At 36.2% G+C, this 11611-nt stretch overlaps 1 protein-coding gene across 3 annotated transcripts; it reads right to left on the bottom strand.

Annotated features, from left to right (window-relative positions):
- Positions 1-4705: 4705 nt before the first annotated feature.
- LOC147534774 (Pentatricopeptide repeat (PPR) superfamily protein) lies at positions 4706-10584 on the bottom strand. Of its 3 annotated transcripts, none has more exons than XM_086649258.1 (5): positions 9135-9452; positions 8959-9018; positions 5806-8616; positions 5437-5697; positions 4706-4995 (listed from the first exon to the last, which is right to left on the bottom strand). In XM_086649258.1, the coding sequence occupies exon 3, from the start codon at positions 8267-8269 to the stop codon at positions 5999-6001; it is 2271 nt and encodes a 756-aa protein (XP_086505384.1). In that variant the 5' UTR covers positions 8270-8616; positions 8959-9018; positions 9135-9452; the 3' UTR covers positions 4706-4995; positions 5437-5697; positions 5806-5998. The 3 variants fall into 3 exon arrangements, with proteins under 3 accessions (XP_086505384.1, XP_086505383.1, XP_086505382.1); XM_086649257.1 differs by having other exon boundaries at positions 9127-9396; XM_086649256.1 differs by having other exon boundaries at positions 8959-10584.
- Positions 10585-11611: the final 1027 nt, after the last annotated feature.

Genomic DNA, 11611 nt, shown 5'->3' with positions numbered 1-11611 from the left:
CGGACCTCTCTCATTCTTTTGGAGGCCCCAGAGCTGATCTGTTTGTGTCGGCGGCGAAACAGGACTGATACTTCTTGCTGACCTCTCAGTTAGGAGTATAGGTAGCGGAGTACTGAGGATTTAGCCGTATGCTGCCTTAAACCGAGTTGACTCGTTAGACTTGAAATCCGTTCTTGACTTTTTGACGTTAGCCAATGTCTGAACAATTTATGCATCACGTCCGATTAGAAAGAAAAAAAAATATCAAATGTTGGCCTTTTGGATCCATTAAGTGCAACCACAACAAAGATTAGGATTGATGCTTAATCAAGTATTTTGGGAAAAGTGGTTTGGTCAAACTCTACCCGCCATTGACTAGGCCAATTTGTAATTTAATGACATTGTCCTTTAAATACTTTATTTCATATCTGTTGTATATATCTTTCCCCATGCAGCCCACGAGCAAAAATACATTTTGTCACACTAAATAAAATTGTATTATGCACTAGGGGGTGTAATCAGATGTGTCTCCAAGTTAGTTGTGTAACGTCTAAATATATGTTTTGATCGGAAATAAAATTAACGTATTGTTGTCTCTTTATTCAAGACACGGGAGTTTGAATTTACTAAATCCTGGTGGGTGAATTACATATGAATTTTTCATGTTTTTCTATCCACAATTAAAGAGTTAGTGAAATTCTTTTTCTTTGGTTTTGCTATACCTAATCTAAAGTGAATTTTTGAAAAAACGACTTCTAATACCCCGTGGGCTGAGGAGCAAAAAGAGAAATCTGCTCGAAGAGGGGCTCACGTCCGATTAGCTATTCCAAAAGAAGATTTTAGGCCAAAGATCCCATTTACCGAGAACATTTCATTTTTGCAGATGCAATGTATGGTGAATAGGTAAAGTAAGAAGATTGATTATACATCAAGTAGTTATAGGTTCCCATCAACAAAAAAAAAGTAGTTATAACTTCACTTCAACAAATAAAAGGTAGTTATAGGTGCACTACATACGATCTAACCACACAAAAAGGCTTCAAAAAAAAAAATGTAACTACACAAAATAAAAAAGGGTTATTTCTCTAATAGCGCCCAACATTGTGACCGACTTCCTGTCTAGCCCCCTACTTTATCAGAAATACTCAGATGACCCTCATTTTCAGATTCCGTTATAACACCGTTAACTAGTCATCACCTCTCTCTCATCCAACTCATTGCTTCTCTCTGCCACTTCATCTTCTCGCCACCTCATCATCTTCATCGGCGAAGGTTGCTGGCCGACGACCTTCAAACATTAAAATTTTTTAAACTCTCCTCTCTTTTTATTAAAATTTTTTTTTAAAACTCTCCCCTCAAAAATTTTTTTTAGAGAGAGCGAGAGGAGAGTTTAATTTTTTCTAATGTTTGAAGGCCGTCGGTCGAAAAATTGGCCGGCCGGCGACCTTCCCCGATAAAAATGATGAGGTGGCGAGAAGACAAGGAAGTTGTTTATCAAACTTTTTTTTTTGAAGATCTTGGATTCTTTTCTTTTATGTAAGTTGGAGGAGGAGGTAATTCATTTTCCTATCTTGTTACCAATATTAATTTCTACTAATCTTGGTGCTCTGCCGGTAGTGCAATACTTTAAAATTCAAAGGCCACAAAATTGATTTTTGTATGATTATCAATGTATACATGTAATTTTTTTAATTATTTTTGGTAGACAATATTGTTTTTATACCCATTTGAATTTGATAACATCTTCCAACAAAAAAAAATTGATAATATGCTTTAAATATATTGTTAACTTACCACAAAAGTAAGTGGATTGGTAGGAAAATAAATTTGGATTCAAACTTTTTGTATGGGTCATTATGCTATTCTGAAAAATTTTTGCCTTTTAACAAATGACAATTCAACTTTCATCATAAATTATAATTGTATTTTCTTTTATTGAAATGGATAATAATTGTATTCTAATATATCAATTGACAATATATATGTTAAGAATTCTCTTTTATTTTGTTTCGGAAAAACATTAATACTCACATTTTTGTCAAGTCATCATAATTACCCGTCATTATGGTTAGAAATTTAGGATTGTTTAAGATTTTATGAAATTACGGTTGTCCTAGATTACGTGCTAAGCCATAACTCAAAGTCTGAACAATCAAAATACTAACTCTGTGTCACACTCGCTTGTTTTGTTCCAAACTTTTGATCAGCTTTCATAGAAGAAAATGAAGATATAGGAGATTGGAAGATGAAGAGAGAGAGAGAGAGAGGAAAAAAATACTCTAAAAGTATAATCAAATTTAATGTTCTTTAACAAAATTCTTAAAAAAGAAACCAAAATAGAGGCACTACATAAACACACTATCTAGTGTGGCAAAAAAGAACTTCATTTTGTAATATTCCATATCAATAGGAATGATGAGATCTAATGTCTAAAACAAATAGAATCTCCCAACATGTCTCTTCATTCCACTTATAAAAGAAAAGATTTTTTTTCTTTTTATCTTTCTAAATGGTAATGTCATAAATTATTTTCATTTTTAACAAAATAACACATTTAGAAAACCCCCAAAAAGAAATATATTCCATTTTAATACATTAATTTTAGTTTTTTTTTTTGTTGAAAGTTACATTAATTTTAGTTAAGAAAACAAATGTGATATTTGACTTTTTGTGATTATTGGGATGATTCACATTCCTATCTGTTCACTTTTCTCACTAAATTGACACTTTTTCATCCATGACTACAACAAGTCAAGGTGAAAACCCCCAAAACTATCATCTCTTAGAAATAAATCTGATTTCAGGTGAAGATCTCAAACCAATGAAGAAATCAAAACAAATGTTGACATATGTTGAGGCATGGATCGATCCAAATAAAAAGCTGAGATCAAGAATCGATGGTACCGGACGAGAAAACCCTACTTGGAACGATAAGTTTGTTTTCTTAGTCGAAGATGAAACCTTTAAGAAAATCAGCTCAGCTATAGTTCTTGAAATTTATTGTGTTCGATCTTATAGAAAAGATAAAATCATTGGCACGGTACGTATTTTACTTCATAATTTATTATGTCAAAGTAATCGGTATCAAGAAGGAATGAGAGGGACATATGGGGCTTTTCAAATTCGCCGCCCGTCTAGTAGGCCCCAAGGGATTTTGAATCTTGGGATAATGTTTTTAGATGAGAGTTTTTACCAACGGATGAACGAATTTATGGGCTTAAGATCATCTGTCGATTACAGAGGACTAATGGGAGCCGAATTAGTATCAGATGAACCAAGAAGAAAAAGATGGAATTTTTCAATACTCAAGTCAGTCGGAGCACAATGGTTTTGTGGTACATTGTTAATAAAGAAAGATTAAAGAATATCTTTGATCGATTGTAGAGGACTTATTTGAGACATACAAATATCAAAAGAAGCTGCGAGGAAGACGGAATTTTTCAATACTTTCAAATCCATAGGCGCACAATCATGGAAAAGAAGGTAATTAGTGCAGATATAGTATAATTGAGAAAACATCTTCAAAGAAAAATGACACCACATTAGTTTCGAGTATGAGTAAGACTCGTAGAAGATAAAGTATTTCTCATTGTAAATACATTGAATAGATACATTAAGTATAGGGAATGTAAAAGAGTCAAGGGAGATACAAGTTTTGAAGAGTTTATTTTCAATTTCAAGTTGTGTTTACCATACATCCTCCCTAACAAACATTTGTGTTCAAAATGTGTGATCGTGAAATTCTATGGGCAATTTAAAAAAGTCAGAGATCAAATTCTGGTAGAAGAAGTTTATCGTCAAGATTTATCCTATGTTATTAAGACAATAAATAAAATAAGAATAGTTGGACTTTCAGGCCCCCATAGCAAAGGGTCTTTATAGTCGACCTATTATGTCTTAATAATGGCATGGCGGTTATAGTTCAATTCGTGATGTACTCCATATTGCATTCATGATGTATGTCATATAAATGTAATGATTCTTGAAGTCTAACGTCAACAACAACAGAATGTAAATTTGGTAAATGTATGGATTTGTGACTTCACAAAAGTCAATCTTTCACTATATTTGATTCTGTTTCCTCTAATCACTCAAAAGTTTTTTTTTTTTTTTACGTTGGACTCCAAGAGTAATTACATTTACATGACATCGATACATCATGAACACAACATGATATACATAATGAATTGAATGAGCACCTTAACAACCATCATTAAGATTTTTTGGTCCCTAACAGCCATACAACTCTTAAGACAATCCCTCTCGGGCCTGCAAGTCCATTGAGCACTCAAAAGCTGACCTAGTTTCATACTTCAAGTTCTCTTCCTTGCCTACTCTCTGCTTCATCACCACCACGACCATACCACAGCCTCCACACTTTATCGAGCACTATAACCACCAACACCATGATCATCCCTTTATGCCGATGGTCCAATACATCCACCACCTTAGTCACACACTTCCACTTCAACCACCACAACACTGTCACCACCATCACAATATCACGGAACTCCACCACAACCACCACCACCACATCACAACCACTCGACTACCACCATCCCTACCCCGCCACCACCAACTTCCTCACAACCACCCAATCACCACCATTACCATCGCACCACCACTTTTACTACCCACTGTGACCACCATTCGGAACCACCACAACTTCCACATATATACTCCTCTATCACAAGCAAAATCAGATATGTAAAGAAAGACAACAAAGTAAATACAAATGATAACTTTGTAATTTTCTTGGATTAAATTCATAGGAAAGTGATATTTGGCCCGAACACGGCAAATTGCTGACTTCATGTGCAAAATTTGTCTTGTTGGGCCAAATAGCATTATTGGAATTCATATTTTTCCAATATTTTGAGACTAATCAACATTAAATATACATCAACTGGGACTTCTTCTTCTCTGGACACTCATAAGAATGACATAATTGGTTTTTTCTGAATGACATTCACAACTGCAATTTCTTCTAAGATCCTCTTCTACAACATCCATTTCCTGCTCAAATTGAAACAAACCACAATCAGACTGTATGTAGTAATGAGGTTGAATAACTAATATCTGACCTTTTCGAGTCAAAACTAGTTAAGTACCTAAAAAACTAGTCTAATCTGAAAGGAATTTGTATACTGAATTTGATTTAATGAAGTAAACATCCGTTAAAGCTTCCAACAACGAGTTTACAGCAGTAGCACAAGTTGCCTAACTGTTGAAGTATTAAAACAGAGAAAAAGGAAAAGAGGATGTTACGGACCAGATCCTTCATGGTTTTATTTGTCTTTAAAGACGAGTAATGAAGATCATATATAAGACTTAATACTATATCATGATTTAAACATGTTTGACTTTGATTAATACCATTATCTAACTAGTAGACGAAATTGATCGATTAATCATAAAACCCGATACCAATTAGATGAAGAAAATACTCTTACTAACCTGCATATTTCCAGTTACAACCACCGGAATCAGACAATCATACAGTCTGAAGTGGAGATAATAGTACAAAGAAACATCGAGTCCACCATGGAGACGTCAATTCAAGCATAACCAACAAGGCAGGCTCGAGCAGAATCCACTAAGTAGACAGAGAAAAGAAGATGCACCGCCAGAACCTCCATATTGAAGGATTCAGCAAAACAATTACAGTAGGCATCCCTGTACTTGAAGTCTTGAACCTATGTGTGCCTTTTACGAAACCTAAAGAGGAATTCAGAGTCAGACAAAAGAGAAATTAGCATATAAACAAACGAAAAGCAAAACGTGATTAAGAGGTAGTGACTAGTGAGAGTTATACAAATGATCCACCTGAGTAATTATCTTCAGTTGAACTCGTAATATCGAAAGGAAAATCATCTATCCTTGGGGTAAAATTGACATGTTCGGAACCATCTGATGTTTTCCCAAGCCAAATGCTTTAAGCATGACCTTCCCAATTCTCCGTTCTTTTGGGTAAATCCTCATTCGGTGATGAACAAACTAAAGCAATATATGTGGAGTCTCACCAATGATCGCCGCATGAACAAATCCCATCCTTGAAATGATGAAAGCGGTTGGTGTCCCTGACAAAAATCTCTCTTTTTTCAAATCCAGATATAAACTTTATCACGATGTGGCAATCCCCACATATACGGAGGTTCTTAATAACTTGAAGGGGATACCCCGGGGGAGTATTAAGGAGTCCTAACCCTACTGCCAATTTCTCACTGTGCCCACACAAAATGTGTTCCTTGTCTTGTTCCTCCACGTCTTGCAGAACGAAGTTGGTGTCTGGTAAGTATCCCGATTTTACCATCTCCATGTTCAACTTATCGAGTCTCTCAACAATTTGGATCATCTGAGGATGTGTTTTATCACCTGCTAAAAGCATGTGCACCTTATTCTTCAATTCAATCCAACTACAACCTGGATTCTTCCTTAAACCCATCATCTTCATTACTTCCCGCACTCTATTTACCTCATTCCATAAACCTTTTGAAGCATAAATATTGGAAAGAAGAATGTAGTTTCCAGGATTATTTGGCTCTAGTTTGAAGAGCTTGTTAGCTGCAAGTTCTCCCAGAAGCACATTACCATGGACTCTGCACGAACTGAGAAAAGCTCCCCAAACGCAAGCATCGGGCTTGGATGGTATCTCATTAATCAAGGTAAGAGCTTCTTCTAATCTTCCTGAACGACCAAGGAGGGTAATCATGCACGCATAATGCTCCATTCTAGCATCAATCCCGTGGTCTCTAGACATGCTATTGAAGTAGTGCCACCCTTCTTTTGTTAAGCTACTTTGGCTACAAGCAGATAAAACACACGTGAAGCTAATAAAGTCGGGATGTTGCCCATTCTTTTGCATTGATTCAAAAAGCTCAATTGCTTCCTCACCCTTTCCATGCATTGCATATCCACCCACAATTGCATTCCAAGAAACAAGATTTCTTTTGGTCATTCCGTCAAAACATTTCCGCGCATCTCGGATTCTTCCACATTTAGCATACATATCAATCAAAGCACTCCCCACATACACATCATAGAACATACCCCTCCTAAGCGAGAAGCAGTGTGCTGCTTTCCCATGCATCAAGGCTGCAATATTTGCACATGCGGGTAATAGGCACGGAATTGTCACAGAGTTGGGCTTCACCCCTGCATTTTGCATCTCTCTGAAGAGAGTTAAAGCTTCAACGTCTTTCCCATTCTGCGTGCAACTAGCTATCATCGATGTCCAGGACACAACATTTAATTGTATCTTTTGGGCCTCAAATTTCCTAAACACATCCAATGCATCATCAACCATACCATTGCGAGAGAGTCCAGTGACAAGGGCATTACATGAGCCCAAGTCCATTTGTGCCATCTCTTCGAATACTTGCAACATCTCAGATGTGGACCCACACTTACCATACATGTCAATAAGTGCACTAACCACACATTTATCTGACCCAAGACCATGTTTGATTACATAAGGGTGAATCTGTGTCCCCCTCTTCAGGTCCTCCATGTCCCCTATCACTGGGAGAACACTGGAGATGCTAGTCCCATCGGGCTTATATCCTTGTAGGTGCATCTGTTGTAACAATGCCACTGACTCAGAAGCAAAGCCATTGATGTTAAAACCTGCAATCATACCATTCCACGTAATTTGATTGGGTTCAACACCTGAATTCTTCATTTCACTAAAGAGACATTTGGCCTCATTTACAAATCCTTTTCGAGCATAACCCGCAACCATTGCACTCCAGCTAACCACATTTTGGTTGGTCATTTCACTAAAGATTTTGTGGGCATCTTTAATTTCATCACACTTCACGTACATATGAACCAACGAGGATTGGACAAATGGATCCGAAGAAAAACCTGTAAGCGATGCAAGAGTATGAATCTGTTGACCAGTTTGCAGGTTTAATAGACCAGCACAGGCCTTGAGTGCACTAGGGAGGACAAAGTTATCAGGCAGGAGGCCAAAATTGACCATTTGGCGAAGAAGACAAAGGGCTTCGCTAAAATGGTTGGAGTTCGAGCAAGAGGATATTAGGGTGGAGAAAGAAAAGACATCAGGTTCAGGAATTGATTGGAGGAGAAGGGTGGCATCTGCAATGTGAAGGCGACTAGCATACAAGGAAAGGAGATTGGTAATGAGATGAGTGTGGTTAGAGAGGCCTGCTGTGAGGATCTGAGCGTGGGTTTGCTGAACTTGCGAAAGAGAAGCTGCGGTTGCATTTAGATGGGTGAGTATGTTGTGGTACGAATTACTAAAATATGAGTGAGCTAGCCTTGCCATTGTTGTGTTTTATATAACTAAATAGGAAAGCGGTAGGAGGAAAACATAGTCGTATTACTAAGGTTCATATTGTGTGGCATAGTTAAGGTCACAGGGAGAAGGTTAAGAAGGGACAACATCGTGACAACATGAATATATTTTGTATTTTAAGTTCCAATCCGAACACATGTTAAATGCAAGACATCCGAGAGAAGTAAACCGGTATCACGCAACGACCGGTATAAAAAAACAGAATGAGCACTAAAAAAGATAATGCTTCCACTCCCTTCTACTCCTTTCACTACGTTTTTTTTCCTTAATTTCTTTCCAGTGTCACTTCCTTTTGTATTTCACCCTCACACTTTATTCTGCAGAGAAAAATTTAAGTGGCATAAATACTGTAGTCATTGGAAAATAAAGAAAAATCATATGATACGGTTTTCGTTTCAAATTCATACTATTTGCAACCACAATAGTACTCACAAAGGCATTCATTCGTTGATCTTTCATTGCCTTAATAAGATATTTAAAATAGTCCATCCCTCTAGGATTTCACATACAATTCAGTCAGGCATTTTATCAAACAGTTAAACTCACAAATTCAACTTTACTAAATTGAACTTAATTTTTATCTGGGTTTATCTGTTTTTCTAGTATAGAACTGCACCAAACCCTAAAATTTGGAAACCCTGGAGGGAAGGAATACTTACCAAGAAAACCTCATTGAAGAAGTCAGGAACATTGATACGTCAGATATCTTGAAGAAAGCCCTAGAAAAATGAAATGAAAGAAAGAAAACAGTAGTAACTATAACGGAAATATTAATACAAAAAAAACTATAACGGAAATAATGAGGAACAGTTCGACATCAAACCCACACACTAACGGAGTTATTTAGACTACATAATCATAATGCACCCCCTGTTTTTCGAAATGACCGATATAGACCTCTCTTCGAACAAATACATGTCAAAATCTAGTTTTGTCAAGTGTGCCCGTTGTGCGTGTAATGAACTAAAATACCCCGTTTAATCTCTTCTTCTACTTCCACATCTTCGACCGTTTTCAACAAGGGTGGATTTCAGTCGTCTATAAGGATTAGGGTGTAGTCCTATTATCAACATGAATACACGAGTCAATTTCAGAGTGTCTCAAATAACAATCATTTCTTGTAATATAGTCTATTGAAGGATACACTTTTCATAATGGTTCTGAAGGAGAGAATGAATATATTGAGGGCCTAAACTAGTATTATCTGTCATTCTTAAGGGCGTCCCTTATATAAGCCCTCATCTCTTTATCTTTGCTCAGAAATTATCAGCAGATTAATAGACAGAGCAGAGCATAAAGGGATTTATAGCAGACTAAAAGTTGATAGATACGCCCCGACTCTTAGTCGCTTGACGTTTGCAGATGAATTTTTTTTCTTTGGATCGACAACAGAAGATAACGTCATTCAGTTGAAGAAAATATTTGACAAATACTCAAAATACTTCGGGCCATTGATACATTACCATAAGTCACCATTCATTTTAGCCGAAATAGTCATGCAAACAACAAAAACAAAATTATGTCGCTCTTAGGAGTTACATAAAGGTTAGACTCAGATAAGCATTTGGGACAATTTTCGCTGAAACCGAAACACTTGTCATGCTCTTAAGATTTTTCTTATTCAGAAAGTATCGAACAAACTGTCATGATGGAAGCGTAATACACGGTCTCATGCAGGAAGAACCATTTTATTGAAGACAAGTTAACAAGCATTCCACTGTAGTTACTCTCTTCCAGTATAGCACCTAAAAGGTACTTGATGAAAAGGAAAATTTTTGAAGAAAAATTTCAAAGAAGGATAACTCAGGATCAAAGATTTTAGTAGTGTAAACATGACTTTGGTTGGAAAGCTTTTACGACTATTCTTAAATGAACGTAAATCAATTGGGTCAATCTACTAAATGCTAAGTACCTAAAACACGACAATTCGTAGGAGCATAAGAGCCCAACATTAGTTACGAAACACATGGAAAAGTATGTTGAGTGGAATCTACAATGAGAAAAGAAAATGCTTTCTTGCAAGCGATGGAAAGGATATTAAAGTGTGGAGTGACCCATGAGGAAGGAACTTAATTGATGAAGAAGCCCCACTGATATTCTGGGTATCAAATCTTATTGACCAAGACGCTCATATTGCATGAAATTGATCAAAGCGAGATGCACGATGTAGGAAGGCAGATATTGAAGAGAAATTACAAAGAAGGATGACTCAGAATCGGGGATTTGAGTAATGTAAACATGGCTTTGGCTAGAAAGCTTGTATTACCATTCGTTTTTACAAACCTAAAGCAATTTGGGTCAATCTGCTGAAAGCTAAATACCTAAAATTGGAGAATTTGTGGTAGCATAAGTGTCCAACATAAGCCACTAAAACATGGAAATGTACGTTGAGTATGAGAAGCTACACCGAGAAAAGAAGATGCTTTCTTGTAGGTGATGGAAGGGATATTAAAATGTGGAGTGGCCGATGGGTTTCCACCATTTTAAACTTCAAACCAGGAAAACACTTGATTGATGAAAAAACCCCACGAATATTATGAGTATCAGATCTTAATGGCCAATATAGTTTTTTTTTTGTTAAGAGCAATACACTAAATAGTTCAAAAAAAAAAGAGAGCAATACACTAATAGTTGAAATTGAACCTTAGTTAGAAGGGCGTTTTATGATCTTTCGGCAAAAGGGAATACAAAAGATCCCTATATCTAGAATAACACAAAAAGATAAAGTCATTTGGATTATAAGAGAAGGGAGAATTTTCATCAAAATCAATCTACGAAACAATCACGAGCGAACAAGCGTCCTTTTCCAATCCTCAAAATCAATCTACAAAACAATCACGATCGAACAAGCGACCCTTTGTTAACTAGTTGCAACCTTTTTACAGACAGTTGCAATCTTCCTGGCAAACCAGTCGCAATCTTCCTGGCAAACCAGTTGCAGTCCATTGCATACTACGAAAATTCCTGCGGAGTCGAAGACTATAAAAATTGAGTGATTTTTTACCAAAAAAGTTATAATTAAATGAATATATCGTGGGCTTAAACTAGTATTATCTGTCATTCTAAAAGTACTTCTATAATTATCATTTCAACAGTTAACCTAAAAAAGAAAAAAATCTATCTTGTATAGTATATGAGATATAAAGCATGTTCTTATATTTTAAACCAATAATAGTGAACTTTTTGTGGCGACCTTTTTGTATTTTTTTTTTGTGGCCAATATATGGACAATCAAATATCATATGTGGACAACTATTTTATATGGACAAATAAAAAAGTTATAAATCTTATATGGACAACAATTTTTAGGGG

This window comes from Eschscholzia californica, unplaced genomic scaffold (assembly GCF_041429995.1).
Source record: "Eschscholzia californica isolate CP2 unplaced genomic scaffold, dmEscCali1.0.p SCAF_6, whole genome shotgun sequence".
Classification (NCBI taxonomy): domain Eukaryota; kingdom Viridiplantae; phylum Streptophyta; class Magnoliopsida; order Ranunculales; family Papaveraceae; genus Eschscholzia; species Eschscholzia californica.
This window is presented reverse-complemented; position numbering and strand designations above follow the sequence as displayed.